The sequence below is a fragment of the Podarcis melisellensis genome (genome assembly GCF_964234715.1).
Source record: "Podarcis melisellensis genome assembly, chromosome: 13".
In the NCBI taxonomy this organism is placed as follows: domain Eukaryota; kingdom Metazoa; phylum Chordata; class Lepidosauria; order Squamata; family Lacertidae; genus Podarcis; species Podarcis melisellensis.
In genome coordinates this window covers 24,819,385-24,840,312 of record NC_138545.1, presented here as the reverse complement: position 1 = coordinate 24,840,312, position 20,928 = coordinate 24,819,385, and the positions used below count along the sequence as shown (strand labels likewise).

Here is a 20,928-nt window from a genome sequence, read left to right as displayed (position 1 = left end):
TTCATGAACAGAGATGGAAGGAAGATACCATCCCAAACAAGTAGCTTGCAGAATTAATGGAGTACTCAGAAATGGCAAAACTTATGGGAAGAATAAGAAATCAAGAAGGAAGACTCTTGAGTAAAGAATGGGGAAGTTATGTGGATGATTTAAAGAAGTATTGTAAACAATTAAATACATTACCAGGATTGGTATAAAACCAAGTAATTAAAAGGTGATTTGGGGGGAAAGTACATAGAATGATTATAAAAAAGATGTTAAGAGGGAGGTGCAGTATTATTACCAGAGAAGGAGTGGGAGGGGAGAGTCAAAATGAGGGATAAAAATGTAAAGGAAGATAATTGCTGTTAAATTGAAACCTGAAAATAAAATTTATTTAAAAAGGGTATTTATAAATCTTAGATACACTGGGGGCATATAAAATAATCCAGCTGCATTATAAATACATTGTGGCCTGTCATCAATAAGACAGTTGAAATCCTATTTACCTTCTTTTCAGTTATTTATTTAAAAGTATATAATTTATTTGTAATTTACAAATAAAGAACCAACCACACATTTGACAATAGAAGATACAACCACAAAACACCAACACCACAGTATGCAGACTAATGCAATAGCCTATACAAATGTATGCAGGATGACAAATATTTATGGGAAATTATTTCACTTATTTAGTTAACCTGTGTGCCGTAGTGCCTAGGGTAATGATCTAGGACATGGGAGATCAGAGTTTCATTCCCCACTCAGCCATGAAGCTTGTGCTACTCACTCTCTGCCTGAACTATCCCAAAGGGTAGTTGTGATGATAACATGGAGAGGGGGAGCAGTGTGTGAACTACCTTGAGCTCCTTTGATAACTATAATCAGAATAATTGAAGATATATAATAAGAAATAAAACAATAAAATCCCACACTCTTTCACTCAATAAATATCACGGCCTAACATATTGTTATCACATCTGACATCAGAGCAGCTGCATTCTGCCAACAGTGCTATACTCTGCCTTTGGGGTCACTATCTTCCTTTGGGACATTTCGTGGGCACTGGAGGTGTAATTTGCATAATAAAGAAGTAATTTTGTGCATGAAGCCCATGTCTAACCACTTAGGTTTCCTGACAAATGAAGACAAGTGACTTAGGCTACCTTTTGTCCACCAGGCACCTCATGTTTCAAAGAAAGTACACTGGATTCTAACTCCTACTATTTTCTCCTTGTTAAGTGCTCCTTGCTGTTCAGCTCAGGCTTCAGTAAAATTATATAGCATTTAGGAGCAAAGATACAGCCCAATAATCCAGCACTGGAGGCTAAGATGGAGAAGATCTCCACAGCAACCATGTATTTTCCCTTTGTGCTCAGGTAAGTTGGCACAAAAGAGACCCACACACTGCAAAACACCAACATGCTGAAAGTGATGAACTTGGCTTCATTAAAAGTACTGGGCAATGCCCTAGCAAGAAAAGCCACAACAAAGCTGACAAGAGCCAGAAATCCAAGGTACCCAAGAACAGAATAAAACATAGGGACAGACCCTTCATTACATTCAACCACGATCTCTTTAGCCAAAGAGTCCATGTCCAAATTTGGGAATGGAGGAGCAGTAAGGAGCCACACAGTACAAAGAGCTCCTTGAATGAGGGAACAAGAGAAAACAATAAAAGCTGCCAGTCTTTTCCCCACCCAGTTCCTCATCCTGGATCCTGGCCTTGTAGCCATGAATGCCAAAATCACAGTGATGGTTTTTGCCAACACAGCAGAAACAGCCACGGTGAAGATGATGCCAAAAGCTGTTTGCCTTAGAAGGCAGGTCACTGTCTGAGGCCTTCCAAAGAACAGCAAAGAGCAGAGGAAGCAAAGCAAGAGGGCGATGAGCAGAGTAAACGTGAGGCCACGATTGTTGGCTTTGACAATGGGGGTTTTCTGGTATTTAATGAATATTTTTAGCACCAAAGCTGTGATCACAGAAAATGAAAATGCCATGAAAGCTAAAGTGATACTCAAATTTTCATCGTAAGATAGAAAGTGTAATATCTTTGGGAGACATCCATCTTGGTCTTCATTTGGATACTGATCTTCTGGACAATTTATACAATTGTCCATTTCTAGGAAGTAAAAGCCATGTTGACACCTCAGTCAAAGAATTTAGCACATTGGCAACAGTCTGAACATAATCTTAGAAAACACATACTGGCCATAAGTTTATTTCATAGAGACTGTGAGAAAGACAACATGTGTGATGCTTCTTTTTGCATCCTGCATCCAATTAATTAGTTTTTTTAATAATGTGTGTTGTTAGGCCTATAAAATACCCATCTTTAAGATTGTCAGCTTTGTCATTTAAATCAATGCAAAGCTAAATGAGCCATTGGAAGTCAGAGGGATATCATTTGACAATTCGGCAAATACTTGCCTTTTGGATTAGAAATCTTCCCTTCTGGACATGGTTCACAATCATAGCAGCAAAATGGCTCCCCCTCCTTCTTTTTTCTAACAGAACCTGGCTGGCACATGTTATTACACATGGAAAAAGGCAGCACCTATTTATAATAGAGAGGAAGTAAAAGACTAGTCATTGTAGGGGTTAGCAGCAGATTTGGACTACCTGAATTGCAAGGCAAAGAGGTTCATCTAGGAAAAAAGTACCCATGTACAGTTTTAGGTAAAGGTAAAGGGACCCCTGACAGTTAAGTCCAGATGACTCTGGGGTTACGGCGGTCACTCCCTTTACTGGCCGAGGGGGCCGGTGTTTGTCCGCAGACAGCTTCCGGGTCATGTGGCTAAACAGTTTCTGGCACAACAAAACACCATGTTGGAAACCAGAGCACACAGAAACACCGCTTACCTTCCTGCCACAGTGGTACCTATTTATCTAATTGCACTGGCATGCTTTCAAACTACTAGGTTGACAGGAGCTGGAACCGAGCAACGGAAGCTCACCCTGTTGTGGGGATTCGAACTACCAACCTTCTGATTGGCAAGCCCAAGAGGCTCAGTAGTTTAGACCACAGCACCACCCACTGAGAGGAAGTGAAAGGCTAGTACATATTAGGGGTTAGCAGCATATTGGTACTGCATGAATTACAAGAAAAAGAGGGTTATTTGGATAAAGTTCTCACATGCCCAGACTGAAGGTGTATGGAATTGGATTATAACTCCAGATTTCCTGCCTCACTGTGATCTCGGGTGCTGAAAAAGCATGTCATTTTTAATGCCTTCACAAATGCTTGAATTGGGAAAGGGTGTTGAGTTGAGCACCTCTGAAACAGATTGAGTTTCATCACTGTGCTACAGATACAGGATAAATCTTGTAACTGATACACACCACCAAAATAATGGCATGGGAGAAAGCTGGGAAGCATATCTTGCATGCAAAATAAGATCATCCTTTCTGGGTCAAACAAAGTGGTCCTACAATGCTCATTGCACAAAATGCTAAAGACTAAATTTTATGCTATGAATGGAAATCTTAAACTACATTTTCAAATGTTTATTTCAAGAGAAAACAAGCTTGAATATATACATCTAAATGTGTGCATGGAGCTTTATACTATGACAGATTAATGTTTAAACCGGGCAGAACAAAGAAACATTAGTGGTATGGCCTAGATATAGTTTCTCCCTCTGCACCCATCTCTGTGGGGATGTATAAATGTATAAATTAAGGATTCATTCTAGAATATAAATCAGTGTCTTTTCATAACCTTAAATCAAAAGTCAGGTCCTACCTGGTTAAACACATTGTGCCATGTGATGATCTCCTCATTAACGGTGAACTCTCTGCTTGCCCATGGATCTATCCTCCCTACCTTCACCCTGAGGAAGGATCTATTTGGGAAAGTAAGCCAGTTCATAATATCAAATCCACTTTCTAATTCACCTTTCTCATCCAAAGATACCTGGTCCCCAGCACTGTTGTTAAAAGAGATTCTCCTCAAGAAAGGATGCAGCTGTAATCAAAGAGGTAAAGACAGCTTTTTAAAATTATAGAATGAGAAACAATATGATTTTTTTGTGTTCTTCATCCAACTTTATTTATTATCCATCGAATATAAACTAAGAATGAATGAAATTAAAATTGAAGAGGTAAACCAGGTTACAAAACAATTAGGGCAGGGATAACAATACAACCATTTTTACTCCATCCCTCCATTTGTTTTATTTATTACCATATTGGCCCGTATATAAGCAGCACCCGGATATACGCCACACCTTTAAAATTCAACGGGGAAAAAGAAAAAAAAGACAATACCCGAATATAAGCTGCTCCCTTAAAGTTCTGCAGGCACTCACAGCCATTCCATTTTATCCTATGTCTGCTTCAGCAGCAATATTGCAAAAGCCAATTTTTGTAAGGTCGTGAATTGAAGCCGCACTTTAACTTTTCACTGTCAGAATTTGGAAAAAGAATTTGGAAAATGAAGTGAGGCTTATATTCAGACCAATCCAGTATTTTGAGCATGATGAATATCCATATCCCACCTTTATATCTTTCAAGGCGCATAAGGCAACTTAACCATATAAACACATATATTGAAACTGATAGTACATGCCAATGTGAGGATTCGGTTCAGACCCTGACTCAGTGCCTTGCAATATAGCCTGATTCAGCTTGAACTGATATGGAAGGTTCCCGATTTGATCCTTTCTTCCATGGATCAATCAAAGAAACAGTGAATCTCTTTGATAATGTCTATAACTTATTTCTTCTCTACAAAAATAGAAGATTTTTTTTGTAGGTAAGGTAGTCCGTCCAGAGTTGGCAGAGCCACTACAAGCAAATAAGACCTAGAGTTTTCATGCTAGACAACTCTAAAATGTTATTATTTGACCTAAAACTAACTGACTTGTATTTTGACATTATTTTAGTATGTAACTTTATTTTCTAATGAAAAAATCCAACTGCTCATTTTATTTATATTTGGATTTTTAAAAGCCAACTTTTTTAAACCTCTATTTTATATTTTATGCAAATAGTTTAGAGATATTTTTTTTATAATCAAGCAGTAAACAAATTGTGTTCATTAAAAAGAAAACCAGCTCCTGAGATGCAAATAATGGATAGCCAGCATCAAGCTTTATGTCTGCATCAGATCCAACTGGCTGCATCTATACAGAAGGACATATTTAATTTTTTGTGAATAAAGAAGGTTCACTGAGGCTTTGGAACTGGGAAACATTTCACTTCGTGCAGCGTTCTTAACTGCTTGGGATAAAGCGGAATGCATGAATTCACTATAAAGATATAGTGACAAAGAGAACTGAGAAGTTAAAGCTGGATCTACAGAGTTGTGGTTTCACACAACGCTCAAACAATAATGATGCACATCTTCTTTTCATGACTCTCAAGCACAGAGATGCTTTGGTTAATGAGTTCTTACCTGCCACGGTTGTGGATTTGAAAGCAGTTCCGCTTCTCTGTGCTTCAGATTCAATGAGTACATTGCATGTAAAGCATGAGCTAAGACATAGATAGCATTGTATATACTGTAGCTTTGGGAAATCATTTTCATTTCAAAAACTGCTCCAGGAAGACTCTCCAGTTTTTCCTGCCCTGTGCAACCATCACTATTCTCCTCAGACACATGGGAATCTGAAAGTAAGCACACAAAAGCCTGCTGCCAGAAGTCTCTGATAAAACTGTCTCCATTTGGTGAATAAGGATTCAAAGACTGAATAAATTTTGGAAATTTGTCTACTGGGTTGCTGTGAACAGCAAAGGACAAGGCTCCCTGAAAGACTTCTATACTCCAGCTTCTGTGAAACTGTAGTGCTGGGAAGTCCCATTCAGCTGTCAATATCCACACTCTTCCTAGAGATGACCCTGCCATATTTACTGTTTGTATTTGATACAGCAAAGATATCATATGCAGTACAGGTGCAGTTGCTGCATATACAATAACTGCTTTTGCTTTGTGGTTGTTAACAAGGTGGGCCATGTTCCCTGTACTTTGGTCATCATCAAGCAATTTGGAAAAGTCTGTCTGGGATTGCATTGTTTCCGTGAAAGCCAAACAAATGCCATTCTGGGAAAGCTTTGGTGCCAAGGTCTGAACAAAATTCTCTCCTTCATCATTGCCTGATGTGATAATCCCAACCCATGTCCACTGGAAATGCAGAAGTAATTGAACGGTTCCATGGTACTGATTCCCTTCATTGGGGACCATGCGATAGATGAAAGGGAACTGGGTTTTCATATTCTCAGGTCCAAATAAGTAGTAGGAGAGCTATAAAAAAGATGAAAAAGTATTGCTGAAACCAGATCAGAGGTTAATTGTGTGTTCAGAGAGGACATAGTTGAGAAATATTTATTTTGTCCTCTCTGCATCCATTTCTCTTCTTGCTTCTAACCTCCATTTCCCACCTAGTTTTATTTAAACGTATCTTCAGTTAAGCCCATTCTGAATCCTATACCATGGATCCTGGATTCATCTTACTCTAGTTCCCCCCTGAACTGCTTTGAGATTTATTTGTTTGTTTGTTTGTTTGTTTGTTTGTTTGCTTTTTATAATCAACTGGTGTATCAATTTTATGAAATAATAAAATAAAATAAAACACAAGCCATGCTGAAAAGAAAAAATTAAAAGTTATCAGGAAACCCTACACTACCTTAAAATGCCTGATGGAATAAACAAAAGTATTTGTCATGGGCCTGAAATTCAGCAACCTATAATTGGTAGTTCTAATTCCCCTCTGTTCAATCTTTACATTAAAAAGTCATATAGACAGGAACTTAATAAAGTAGCAAGTTTTAGAAGGATGCAACTCACATTTTGGTCATATATATGGATTATTGGTAGAATTATTGTTCCATAAATTATTGTTATCTTCATAAATATGCAACTCTGGCTTATACTTAGGGGTGATATTCAACTACAGTTTACTTGGAGTAGACCCAATAAAATTAATTCTCCTAGCTTAGTCATGTTAGCTACTTTCAATGGAGCTACTCAGAATGAAACTTAACTGAATGTAACCCTAAATTATTCTTATATTTAAGTCACTGCTAAGTTTGCATGTGTACATATGTATCTATCTATCTGCTTTGCTTTAAATAAATCTTGCTAATTTATTTTATTTTTTGTTTAATTTTGGTCCCTTTCAGTTTACGACAAGAGCACTGGAGAAAGTTCAAGGGAGCTAAATGTCAATAACTTATTTTCAGCTTGAGCTTTACAATTAGCATCAGGCAGAATATGCTACAATAACTACACTACAAATTTTGTTTTGCAAAACCCTGCAAGCCTCACATACATACCTGAGGAATCTTGTAGGTGCTTAAGATGGTAGCCATGTAAAGTGAGGTTTCAGAGCCAAGACCCCCAATGACAGCTATTACATTATTTGGTGTATCACACCTGTAGTTGGGGGCCACCGTTTTCACTTTAAAGAGAAGGTTCAAGGTAGACTGATAAGTCATCTTTTCATTGAAGTAGCTGTCATAGATACGGAATCCCAATGTAACATTTGGTAAAATCCTGGGATTCTCATTAATCTCCTTCACTGCAAACACCAAGGCCAGGACATGCTGGTAGTATTTTGTCACTGCACTGTAATGAAATCATAAGCCACAATCCCATTCGCATCAGTATCCTAGAACTCATGAACTGCATTCCAAGCCCAAATTTCTCTCACAGTCATACATCTCATTTAAAAAACAAAACAAAAAAAACTGGGCTAGCAACAGAAACAAAAACAACAGGCAACAGACAATAAAACACACAATGAAAATGAAAGGTTAAGGGTATTTTTAAACACAGAATAAAATAAAACACATTACTGCCATGGGTGGGATGACACTTAAAGAGGAATAATATCATATATTATTCTCAAGTGCGTGGCCAATCCCACTCACCAAATTTCTTCCCAGGTAGGAAGTTTCTTGAATAAAAACACAACCAAGGAATATTCATAGCAAAGGATGCTAAAATAGGCAGACCAAAATGTGCAGCAGGACAGCACCTCGGGTGAAAACCCAAAGTCCTGTCCTGAAAAAGGAAATTGTTAAGACTTTTATACATTTCTATAACTAGCAATTAATAAACCAAATTATGTCAAAGCCTGATGCATGCACGCATTGCATTTGTTATATAACTGTTTAACCTTCGCTATATGTCTGCCTCAGCCAATTTTAACCATGCACACAGCACAAGGTTCATAGTTGTGTCAAGCAGACAGGGCAAGTCAACAACCTTTGGTCAGTACAGTAAACAGAAGCTGGCCACCTTCAGTATATTAAACAAAAAAGTTATATTTTAAGTATCTAAATTAAACAGAACAACTTCCCATAACTTTCTCTCTGGTTTTTGCTGCTTTCTGCTGTGTAAGCTATTTTCACTAGGCCTGGGGTCCCAAAGTTTTGGGGTGAAAAGGCATTTCCTTCACATTAATGAATCAACTAAATTCATTAATAAGCAGAGGGAGGTGAGGAACAAGGTTCTTCCTTGTGGACATATTTAATAAAACCAAACCAAACATCTGCAATTCTGTCATTTTTACACTGTCCCCTGGAAATGTGTAGTTGGTCAGCTATTCTAATAAACCAAGTTCCCAAACTTTGCAACAAGCATTTGTTTTTGGGTATCATACCTAAAAAGTGCAACTTTAGAATCAATGTATACACAGCTTCAAAAATATGAAGAATTCAAACAAAAACAGGTGGATATATTAATTATTTTTTAGTATTGTCATGCATAGGTTCCCTAATGAAAGGAAGGATATTTTTTAACTGTGGAACAGCAAAAGACAGAGTTTGCCACCATTTATAAGTTTCATAACTTGTATTTCTGGAGTCCTATCCACAATAAATAGTGAGGAGTTATCATCCTTTTGTGAAGACAGAATTCATTTTAGCTCATATTTAATGCTGAGAATGTACATAAGATAGTGAAAGGAAACTTGAAAGCAAGACTTGTGGAAAATACAAGAAATTTTAAGAACTAGCAACAGTTCTGTATGGTTTCATAAATTCTTAAAATATACCAGGAACCAAAAACACAAAGCAGAAGAGTGTATATGACATGAGAAAGAGGATCTGACCATAAGTTCAGACAGATATTGTGAAAGCTATAGAGAAATATGAAGTAGCATGAAATTGGTAAACTGTAGATGTGGAAAAGAATTGCTTTTACTCAGGGTAGACCCACTGAAATTAACACACTGATATTTTTAAAATCCATTAATTTCAGTGGGTTTAATCTGAGTATAACCAAATTTGGATATCCCTGAGTTCTTTTATTATTGACCTAAGGAGTTATTATAGCCTGCCCATAAACGTTTTTATGAGAAATAGGAAATTCCTTACAGGACATCTTCAATAAACCTTAAACTGGGGTGTTGCTTGAAGGATATAGTGTCAAAAAAGGAGAAGAATTGTGAAAATATACTGCCAATGATGAGGTCACCTTGCTGATAATACTCATGTGGGATCTGGAGGGGATCTCCCATGTTGCAAGTAAAGGGAAGAGCCTTGCAGTCAGTTAGGGGAAGAAACACCAACCATACAATCAGTAGACATAGCAACAAAATCAGCATTGCAATCAGTAAAGTGAATCCTTTCCTTCTCTTTCAAAACCTACTGCATCCTAATCCATTTGTATACAATGCCCCTCCCCCCCAATTTAGAGCAAACAGTCATAGCATCCCTAGATTCTGCTGTTTACTGGTGATATTCTATGGCCTATAAAGCTCCCAACAGTACGACTTGTCCAGCCTGTCACCTTGCAGTGTAAAAAACTCAGGCATATTTTATACATTTTGTTCACCATGATTGCTTTTAATGAGAGTGGTCACTGAAAATACATGCCATTTTGGCAAGGGAGAGGATTGGCATAATTTTAGATAATTACAGGGTTCACAGTTGTCCCCAAGACATCCAGCTCATAGTGTTTGGAACAGCTTGAGAAATATTTATTAGCTGTAATTTCATGATTTATTTTGTTGAGTCAGGTTTGGCACTTGGACGTAGTGTGACATTGAGAAAGAAAATATATCCAGAAGCATTAAGTTTGGGGATGAACTCTTGTAACTTGAATCCATTTCTTCAAGTCCTGCTCTACAGAGCTGGAGAATACAAGTTTGCTCCATCTTCCATTTGACAGTCCTTAAGATATTTGAAGATGGATGTTATATCTTCTCTTGGTCTCCTCTTCACCAGGCTAAACATACCCAACTGTCAACTATTCCACATAAGACTTGGCATCCAAACCCCAAATTATATTGACCTCCTTTCTCTCTCTCTCTCTCTTTTTAAATAATATTTATTAAGATTTCAACAAAATTATAAATATGAAAAAGACAAAAAGAAAAAAACACAAAAAGGATAGAAAATACAAAAAGGAATAAAAAAGACAATTAAAAACATTTCAGTCTTTCCATGTCCTGTCTTTCATTTACTTATTTCCGTGACCTCCTCACGCCTCCCGTTTTTGTATTCTAATTCAATTAAGTATTCCAGCAAATCCTTCCAACTTTGTTTTTATCCTAATAATTTATCTTAACATATTATAATTTTACTTTCTCTCTTCCACCAATTCATTTTTACTTAATCCTTTATATCCTTTCTGCTAAAACCACATAATTTTTTTTCCCCAACATCTTTCTAACATTCCTCAATTTTGCAATATTTCTGAAGATAAACTTTAAATTTCTTCCACTCTTCTTCCACCGACTCTTCTCCTTGGTCTCGGATTCTGCCAGTCATCTCAGCCAGTTCCATATAGTCCATCAGCTTCATCAGCCATTCTTCCCGGGTGGGTAAATCTTGTGTTTTCCAATACTTTGCAATGAGTATTCTTGCTGCTGTTGTGGCGTACTATATTGACCTCCTTTCTCTGCACATGTTTCAGCTTCTCAATCTCTTATGAAATGGTGGTGTTCAGAACTGGACACACTACTCCATGTGAAGGTTGACCAATGCAGAATACAGTGGAGCTATTAATTACGTTGATCTGAACACTATATTTCTGTTGATGCTGCCTAGAATTGGTTAGCTTTTTTGCAGCTGTTCTACACTGTTGATTCATGTTAGTTATTTATTTAAAAAATACATTTCAAGCAAAAAAATAAAAACACACATATGACAATGAAAGTAACAACCACACAATGTGGACTTCATAGTATGAAGACTAATGCAATTGCCTACACAAATGCATGTAGGCTGCCAAATATTGATGGGAAATTATACAAATTAGTTTGTTAATTTCATGTGCCATAGTGCTTAGAGTGAGGCACTAGGACACGGGAGATCAGAGTTTCAGTCCCTACTCAGCGATGAAGCTTTTGTGGCGACCTTGGCCACCTCACACACAGTCGGTCTAAAATAACTCACCAGATTATTGTGCAGCTAAAATGGAGGCAAGGAGAAGAAATACAAAGAAATATAATAAGAAATAGCGTATTTTTCACTCTAAAAGACGCACCAGACAATAAGACGCACCTAGTTTTTGGAGGAGGGAAACAAGAAAAAATAATATTCTGAATCTCAGAAGCCAGAACAGCAAGAGGGATCGTTGCGCAGTGATCCCTCTTGCTGTTCTGGCTTCTGGGAGAGCTGTGCAGCCTATATTCACTCCATAAGAAGCACACACATTTCCCCTTACTTTTTGGGAGGGAAAAAGTCAGTCTTATAGAGCAAAAATTATGGTAGGTAAAAAACTAAGTTAAAAAAAAAGTAAAAGAACTATTGCATATTGTTCTCACATCTGACATAGGAGCAAAACCATTTTTAAGCAGTGCTATACTCTATGCCTTTAGGACCAGTAACTTCCTTTCGGTAATATTGTAAAAACAGAAACAAAGAAGCGATCTTGTGCATGAAATCCACGTCCATCCAATTAGATGTCCTGACAAATGAAGATATATAACTTAGTCTACCTTATTTCCATCAATGAGCTCATATTAAAAAGAAAAGTACACTAGACAACATTATCCAAGATTCTAACTCCTACTTATTTCTCCTTGTTAAGTGCTCCTTGCTGTTCAGCTCAGGCCTCAGTAAAATTATATAGCATTTAGGAGCAAAGATACAACCCAATAATCCAGCACTAGATGCTAAGATGGAGAAGATCTCCACAGCCACCATGTATTTTCCCTTTGTGCTCAGGTAAGTTGGCACAAAAGAGACCCACACACTGCAAAACACCAACATGCTGAAAGTGATGAACTTGGCTTCATTAAAAGTACTGGGCAATGCCCTAGCAAGAAAAGCAACAACAAAGCTGACAAGAGCCAGAGGTCCCAGGTACCCAAGAACAGAATAAAACATAGGGACAGACCCTTCATTACATTCAACCACAATTTCTTTAGCCAAAGTGTCCATCTCCAAACATGGGAACAGAGGAGCAGTAAGGAGCCACACAGTACAAAGAGCTCCTTGAGGGAGGGAACAAGAGAAAACAATAGAAGATGCCAGTCTTTTCCCCACCCAGTTCCTCATCCTGGATCCTGGTCGTGTGGCCATGAATGCCAAAATCACTGTAATGGTTTTTGCCAACACAGCAGAAACAGCCACGGTGAAGATGATGCCAAAAGCTGTTTGCCTTAGAAGGCAGGTCACTGACTGAGGCCTTCCAAAGAAAAGCAAGGAGCAGAGGAAGCAAAGCAAGAGGGCGATGAGAAGAGTAAACGTGAGGCCACGATTGTTGGCTTTGACAATGGGAGTTTTCTGGTATTTAATGAATATTTTTAGCACCAAAGCTGTGATCACAGAAAATGTAAATGCCATGAAAGCTAAAGTGATACTCAAACTTTCACCGTAAGACAGAAAGTGTAATATCTTTGGGAGACATCCATCTTGCTCTTCATTTGGATACTGATCTTCTGGGCAATTTATACAATTGTCCATTTCTAGGAAGGAAAAGTCATGTTGACACCTCAGACAATTAATCTAGCACAACAATCTGAACATAATCCTGGAAAAAAAACATGTCAGCCATAGCTTTATTTCTTAGAGACTGTGAGAAAGACAACATGTGTGATGCTTCTTTTTGAAAATCTGAACCCCTACATAAATAGGGGTTATGAAATAATTCAGTCAATTGGTTTTTTTATATCATGTGTGGTGTTAGGCCTAGAATACTCTTCTATTAATAGTCCTGTGTGGTTGAGTTGTATGGAATCAATTCCAATCTGCTACTTCCGAGGATGTGGTCAGGTTGCTTGGAGGAGTGAAACCGAACACCTGTCTCCTTTATCCTTGCCCATCCTGGCTAATAAAAGTGAGCCGGGAAGGGCTTAGCGATGGGCTCTGCTTCTCTCTGTGAGGGAGCCTTCCCAGACCCGCTGAAAGAGGCAGTCATTAAACTGCTTTAAAAAAAAATCTTTAGACCCGGCCAATATGTCCAACTATCGCCCAGTCTCAAATCTTCCATTCTTGGGCAAGGCGACTGAGCAGGTGGTTGCTGAACAACTCCAAGCATGCCTGGAGGATGCAGACCATTTGGATCCCTTCCAATCAGGATTCAGGCCTCATCATGGGACTGAAACTGCCTTGGTCGCGCTATTCAATGATCTCCAGCGGGCTAGGGACAAAGGTGAAAGCTGTTTCCACTCCTTCCTCCTGGGCTGTGTCCAGAAAGTGGTTTTGGGGTGTTCAGACCCCTGGCCTCTCACTTGTGGGGTGCCTCAGGGTTCCATCCACTCCCCCATGCTTTTTAACATCTACATGAAGCTGCTGGGAGAGAGTTTCCAGTTTCCCAGAGGTAGAAAGCTTTCCCCAAGGGGGGGAGGAGAGCAATGAATCTAATAGAAGAGAGCAACAGGAACAACAGGGAGGGACAGGATGTTCCCAGGAAAGGCAAGGGTTAAGTTCTACCTCAGATTCGGAGGAGGGGAGATACAAGCCAGCTCTAGCCAGGAGGTTAGAAAAAAGAGTGGGAAAGTGAAAGGAAGGGCGTGTTCAACATTTTGAGAGTGGCTGGTCATGGAGAAGCAGAGCTCAGAAGGTATCTGAAATAAGTGACTCTGAGGAATAATAGTTAAGAACCATTTATAAGATTGTTTTGTTAATACACAATAAAAAGTTACAAAAGAACAAGAAGCGTTTGTGTGGTGATCTGAAGAGGACAACGACCAGTCCTGACAAGGGGGTGGGTGGGAGTGGGGGACTCCCTGGTACTGAATTGGGCCACTGTACCCCGGAAGGAGCAGGTGCGCAGCCTGGGAGCCATTTTGGACTCACAGCTGTCCATGGAGGTACAGGTCAATTCTGTGTTCAGGGCAGCTGTCTACCAGCTCCATCTGGTATGCAGGCTGAGACCCTACCTGCCTGTGGACTGTCTCGCCAGAGGGGTGCATGCTCTAGTTTTCCCCCGCTTGGACTACTGCAATGCACTCTGGGTGTGGCTACCTTTGAAGGTGACCCAGAAACAATTAATCCAGAATGCGGCAGCTAGACTGGTGACTGGGAGTGGCCATCAAGACCATATAACACTGGTCCTGAAAGACATACATTGCCTCCCAATACGTTTCCAAGCAATATTCAAATGTTGGTACTGACCTTTAAAGCCCTAATCTCAGCCCAGTATAACTGAAGCAGTCTCTCCACCTCCATTGTTCAGCCCGGACAGTGAGATCCAGCTCCAAGAGCCTTCTGGCAGTTCCCTCACTACGTTACAGGGAACCAGGCAAAAGGCCATCTCAGTAGCCCACCCTGTGGAATGCCCTCCCATCAGATGTCAAAGAAATAAACAACTATCTGACATTCAGAAGACATCTGAAGGCAGACCTGTTTAAGGAAGTTTTTAATGACAGGTGTTTTATTGCATTTTTAATCTTTTGTTGGAAGCCGCCCAGAGTGGTTGGGGAAGCCCAGCCAGATGGGCGAAGTAGAAATATATTATTAGAATGTAACTAAGAACTTAGTTATGGGACGCGGGTGGCGCTGTGGGTAAAAGCCTCAGCGCCTAGGGCTTGCCGATCGAAAGGTCGGCGGTTCGAATCCCCGCGGCAGGGTGCGCTCCCGTTGCTCGGTCCCAGCGCCTGCCAACTTAGCAGTTCGAAAGCACCCCCAGGTGCAAGTAGATAAATAGGGACCGCTTACTGGCAGGAAGGTAAACGGTGTTTCCATGTGCTGCACTGGCTCGCCAGATGCAGCTTTGTCATGCTGGCCACGTGACCTGGAAGTGTCTCCGGACAGCGCTGGCCCCCGGCCTCTTAAGTGAGATGGGCGCACAACCCTAGAGTCTGTCAAGACTGGCCCGTACGGGCAGGGGTACCTTTACCTTTTAAGAACTTAGAACTTAGAAGCTAACTAAGCCATTGGAAGTCAGAGGGATACAATTTGACAATTTGGCAGATACTTGCCTTTTGGATTCGAAGTCTTCCCTTCTGGACATGGTTCACAATCATAGCAACAAAATGGCTCCCCCTCCTTCTTTTTTCTAACAGAACCTGGCTGGCACATGTTATTACACATGGAAAAAGGCAGCACCTATTTATAAATGAGAGGAAGTGAAAGGCTAGTACATTGTAGGGGTTAGCAGCAGATTTGTACTAGATTGAATTGCAGGGCAAAGAGGGTCATTTGGATAAAGTTCTCACATGCCCAAACTGAAGGTGCATGGAGTTGGATTATAACCTCCAATTTCCTGTGTCACTCAGGTGCTTAAAAAGTATGCCATTTTTAAAACAATGCCTTCACAAATGCTTGAATTGTGAAAGGGTGTTGAGTTGAGCATCTCTGAAACACATACAGTAAGTTTCTTCACTAACCTACAGAGGCACGATAAATCTTGTAACTGGTACATGTTTATGATGATCTTGATTTATCAATCATAAGGAAAGGAATGACATGAGAGAAAGCGGGGAAGCATATTTTGCATGCAAAATAAGATCATCCTTTCTGGGTCAAGAGAAGTGGTCCTACAATGTTCATTACACAACCTGCTAAAGACTAAGTTTTGTGTTATGAATAGAAATCTTAAACTACATTTTCAAATTTTTATTTTAAGAGAAAATGTGCTTAACTATATAGATCTAAATGTGTGCATGGAGCTTTATACTACTGTAGATTAATGTGTAAACCCGGCAGAACAAAGAAACATTAGTGCTATGGCCTAGATATAGTGTCACCCTCTGCATCCACCCCTGTGGGGATGTATAAATGTATAAATTAAGGATTCATTCTAGAAAATAAATCAGTAGGGTTTCATAACCTTAAATCAAAAGTCAGGTCCTACCTGGTTAAACACGTTGTGCCATGTGATGATCTCCTCATTAACAGTGAACTCTCTGCTTGCCCATGGATCTATCCTCCCTACCTTCACCCTGAGGAAGGATCTATTTGGGAAAGTAAGCCAGTTCATAATATCAAATCCACTTTCTAATTCACCTTTCTCATCCAAAGACACCTGGTCCCCAGCACTGTTGTTAAAAGAGATTCTCCTCAAGAAAGGATGGAGCTGTAATCAAAGAGGTAAAAGCAGCTTTAAAAATGATAGAATGGGAAACAATATTTTGTGTGTGTGTTCTTCATCCTACTTTTTTATTCTTAACTGCTTGGGATAAAGCAGAATGCATGAATTCACTATAAAAATATACTGACAAAGAGAACAGAGAAGTAAAATCTGGATCTACAAAGTTATGTTGTCACACAATGCTCAAACATAATAGTGTTGCACATCTTTTCTTTTCATGACTCTCGAGATGAGATGCTTTGGTTAATGAGTTATTACCTGCCATGGTTGTGGATTTGAAAGCATTTCCACTTCTCTGTGCTTCAGAGTCAACAAGTACATTGTATGTAAAGCAAGAGCTAAGACATAGACAGCATTGTATATACTGTAGCTTTGGGAAATCATGCTCATTTCAAAAACTGGTCCAGGAAGACTTTCCAGCTTTTCCCGGCCTGTGCAACCATCACCACTCTCTTCTGAAAGTAAGCACCCGAAAGCCTGCTGCCAGAAGTCCGTAATAAAACTGTCTCCATTTGGTGAATAAGGATTCAAAGACTGAAGGAATTTTGGAAATTTGTCTACTGGATTGCTGTGGACAGCAAAGGACAAGGCTCCCTGAAAGACTTCTGTACTCCAGCTCCTGTGAAACTGTAGTGCTGGGAAGTCCCATCCAGCTGTCAAGATCCACACTCTTCCTAGAGTTGACCCTGGCATATTTACTGTTTGTATTTGATGCAGCAAATATATCATATGCAGTATAGATAAAGTTTCTGCAAATACCATAACTGCTTTTGCTTTGTGGTTGTTAACAAGGCGTGTCATACTCCACGTACTTTGGTAATCATCAAGTAATTTAGAAAAGTCTGTCAGGGCAAACATTGTTTCTGTGAAAGCCAGACAGATGTCATTCTTGGAAAGCTTTGGTACCAAGGTCTGCACAAAATTCTCTCCTTCATCATTGCCTGATGTGATAATTCCAACCCATGTCCACTGGAAATGCAAAAGTAATTGAATGGTTCCATGATACTGATTCTCCTCATTAGGGACCACACGATAGATGAAAGGGAACTGGGCTTTTGTATTCAGAGAAGGACCAAATAAGAAGTAGGAGATCTTAAATAAAGATGAAAAAGTATTGCTGAAACCAGATCACAGGTTAACTGTGTTTTCAGAGAGGATATATTTGAGAAATATTTATTTTGTCCTCCCTGCACCCATCTATCGCATTGCTTCTCGGATCTGGAACTGGTTGTTCTACATGGTATTCCAAAATACGATACCAATTAATAGCAGATTCTCCATTTTGCAATGTTGGAGATCTTGAAAATGTTTGCCCCAGAACTATGGAGAGGAATTAAAACAAACATCGGACGTGATTCTAAAGCTCACGTTTTAAGCAGCCCTCAATGTATTTATCAAGGCAGAAATATCTCTGCCTGGAATGTGAAAACAGAAAAACAATACACTAGAGTAAAAGATTTGTGCCTTCTTGTAATTAGCAGCACTGGGCAACCATTGATTGAATTACTGGCTTTCTTACCTCCCCTTCACTGTAAGATTCCAGAGCAGATTAAAATAATTTTAAAATACAACATTAAAAGCAGTTAAAAATACTGTTTCCCTGTACCCAAACAGGTCTCAAGTCCTAATAATTCCTTCTGCATGCATGTGTTATTTCTCTGCCTATCATTCTCTGACTTCTTCAGTTTGAAGTCAGACTGGGGATGTTACCATAGACCATGGGTAGGCAAACTAAGGCCCGGGGGCCAGATCCAGCCCAATCACCTTCTAAATCCCGCCCGCAGACAATCCAGGAATCAGCGTGTTTTTACAAGAGTAGAATGTGTCCTTTTATTTAAAATGCATCTCTGGGTTATTTGTGGGGCCTGCCTGGTGTTTTCACATGAGTAGAATGTGTGCTTTTATTTAAAATGCATCTCTGGATTATTTGTGGGGCGTAGGAATTCATTCTTCTGTTTTTCCAAAATATAGTCCGGGCTCCCCACAAGGTCTGAGGGACAGTGGACCAGCCCCCTGCTGAAAAAGTTTGCCAACCCCTGTTATAGAGCCACAGCCAGTAAGTGCAAACAAAACGTGAGTACCAACCTGAATAAAATATTGTGGGCGCACACACACCATTTGAATGGGAATGCCCACCAACTTTGTATGGGCCTGTTAGTTTTGCGAGGTAGATTGTCAGAAATCCCATACTCCGAAAGATATGGCCCTTGTGGCACAAAACAGGTTGAATCCATCACACATGTTTTGTTTTATTGCCCATTTTATGCAAAAATATATTATAAGTATTTGCTTCCCTTATTGAAGGAGGGGATTTAGTGCACTGACTCTTATTTGCTGAACAATTGTAGTAATGACGTTGTAGAGAATGTGGCAAGATTTTTGAGTGACACTATGAAATTACGTCACCATACATCCTTAGAACCATCTTCGTACCTCATGATGTCTAAACAGTTTTATCCTAAAGTATCTCCTACTAAGTTTCGTTAACTGTGTTATGTTCTGATCCATGTATACGATGTATAATATTCCCCTTCTTGCTGGAACAAGAAAGTCTCTGTCATTGCCTTGAAATTCAGCATGTTATACTCATAGTTATACTTCCACTTTCCTCAGTCATTGCATTGAATGGTGATAGAGCTGGGAATTTAGGAATAAACATGCTTGTCTTCATATTTCTACTAAACTGGCAAATAATTTAGGGGCAGAATACAGCTAGGTTTTACTCTGAGCGGACCCACTGAAATTAGTGCTCCCAGCTGAGTTAATTTCAATGGAGCTACTCTGAGTCAAATTTAGTTAAATACCATCATTGATTATTATTATATTATATCTGAAGAAGTGTGCATACACACAAAAGCTCATACCAATAATGAACTTAGTTGGTCCCTAAGGTGCTACTGGAAGGATTTTTTTTTAAAAAAATTTGACTACGGCAGACCAAGACAACTACCTACCTGTATCTATTATATTTCAGTTATTGCTATGTTTGTATGTGTTCATATCTATCTGCTTTGCTTTATATGAATATTTCTATTTTATTTTATGTTTTGCTAAATCCTGGTTCAATATACTATGAAAACACTGCTAAATGAAAAACAAATTTTCCGCTTGTGCTTTACAGTTATCATTAGGCAGAATATGCCACAATAAATACACTTCTTTCATTTTGTTTTGCAAAACCCTGCATGCCTCACATACATACCTGAGGAATCTTGTAGATGCTTAAGATGCTGGCCATGTAAAGTGAAGTTTCAGAGCCAAGACCCCCAATGACAGCTATTACATTATTTGGTGTATCACACCTGTAGTTGGGGACCATCCTTTTCACTTTAAAGAGAAGGCTCAGGGTAGACTGATAAGTCATCTTTTCATTGAAGTAGCTGTCATATATATGGAATCCCAATGTAACATTTGGTAAGATCCTGGGATTCTCATTAATCTCCTTCACTGCAAACACCAAGGCCAGGACATGCTGGTAGTATTTTGTCACTACACTGTAATGAAAGCATGGGTCACAATCCCATTCACATTAATATCCTAGAAGTCATGCATTGCTTTCCATGTCCACATTGGTCTTGCACAGCGATTTCATTTTTGGCATGTGCATCATCATAGCTACACAGTACAACACACACCTTTACAATATACACATCTTCAATGGAAAATGTAATTAAAAATAGAGGATTTTAAACTTATTTTTATAATATTGTTATTCATTGATTCACTAACTAAAGGTAGTGCATGTTTGAACTGTGGAACAAGAAGAGACAGAGTTTGCCACCATTTAAATATATTTATAAACTGTTCGTGTTTCTGGAGCTCTATTCACAATAAATATGATAGAGTTTGCCATATTTTGTGAATGCAGAATTGTGAAGGAACCATCACTTCTTCAGTTTGTTCATTTTTAATATTGGGAATGTACATAAGATAGTGAAAGGAATCATAAAAGGAAGACTTGTGGAAAATAACAGTATTAAGAATTAATTTTGTATAGTTTCTATACAAGTACTAAAATATATGTGGAGCAAAATAAAGAAAGGAGAAGAGCATATGACATGAGATGAAGAGGTCAGACTTTGTGTAAGCCATAGAAAAATGTAGAGCAGCATAGAAACTGGTGGACTTTAGATGTGAAAAAGGATTGCTCATACTCAGAAATCACACACTTGAAGTCATTGGACATATGTTTTTTAAATGTATTTATTCCAATGGGTCTAACTGAGTATGACCCAATGTGGATATCCCCTGTATTTCTATTATCTAACTATGACATTATTATAACTTGCCCATAATATTATTATTTTTATGGTAAACAAAAAATTCCTTACAGGACATCTTCAATAAACATTAAATTGGGGTGTTGCTTGAAGGATATGGTGTCAAAAAAGGAGAAGAACTGAGAAGAAATACTGGCAATGATGAGGTCACCTTGCTGATAATATTCATGTGGGATCCGGAGAGGATCTCTCATGTTGCAAATAAAGGGAAGAGCTTTGCAGTCAGTTAGGGGA

General features: G+C 39.0%; 1 protein-coding gene across 1 annotated transcript; it reads right to left on the bottom strand.

Moving 5' to 3' along the window:
• Positions 1-1,205: 1,205 nt before the first annotated feature.
• On the bottom strand, positions 1,206-20,888 carry LOC309354788 (vomeronasal type-2 receptor 26-like; the record flags this gene model as incomplete). The annotated part of the gene is made up of 10 exons (XM_081885059.1): positions 1,206-2,104; positions 2,413-2,539; positions 3,728-3,949; positions 5,381-6,226; positions 7,258-7,549; positions 7,855-7,880; positions 16,178-16,399; positions 16,673-17,506; positions 19,617-19,908; positions 20,746-20,888. The coding sequence occupies 10 exons, from the start codon at positions 20,886-20,888 to the stop codon at positions 1,206-1,208; spliced, it is 3,903 nt and encodes a 1,300-aa protein (XP_081741185.1).
• Positions 20,889-20,928: the final 40 nt, after the last annotated feature.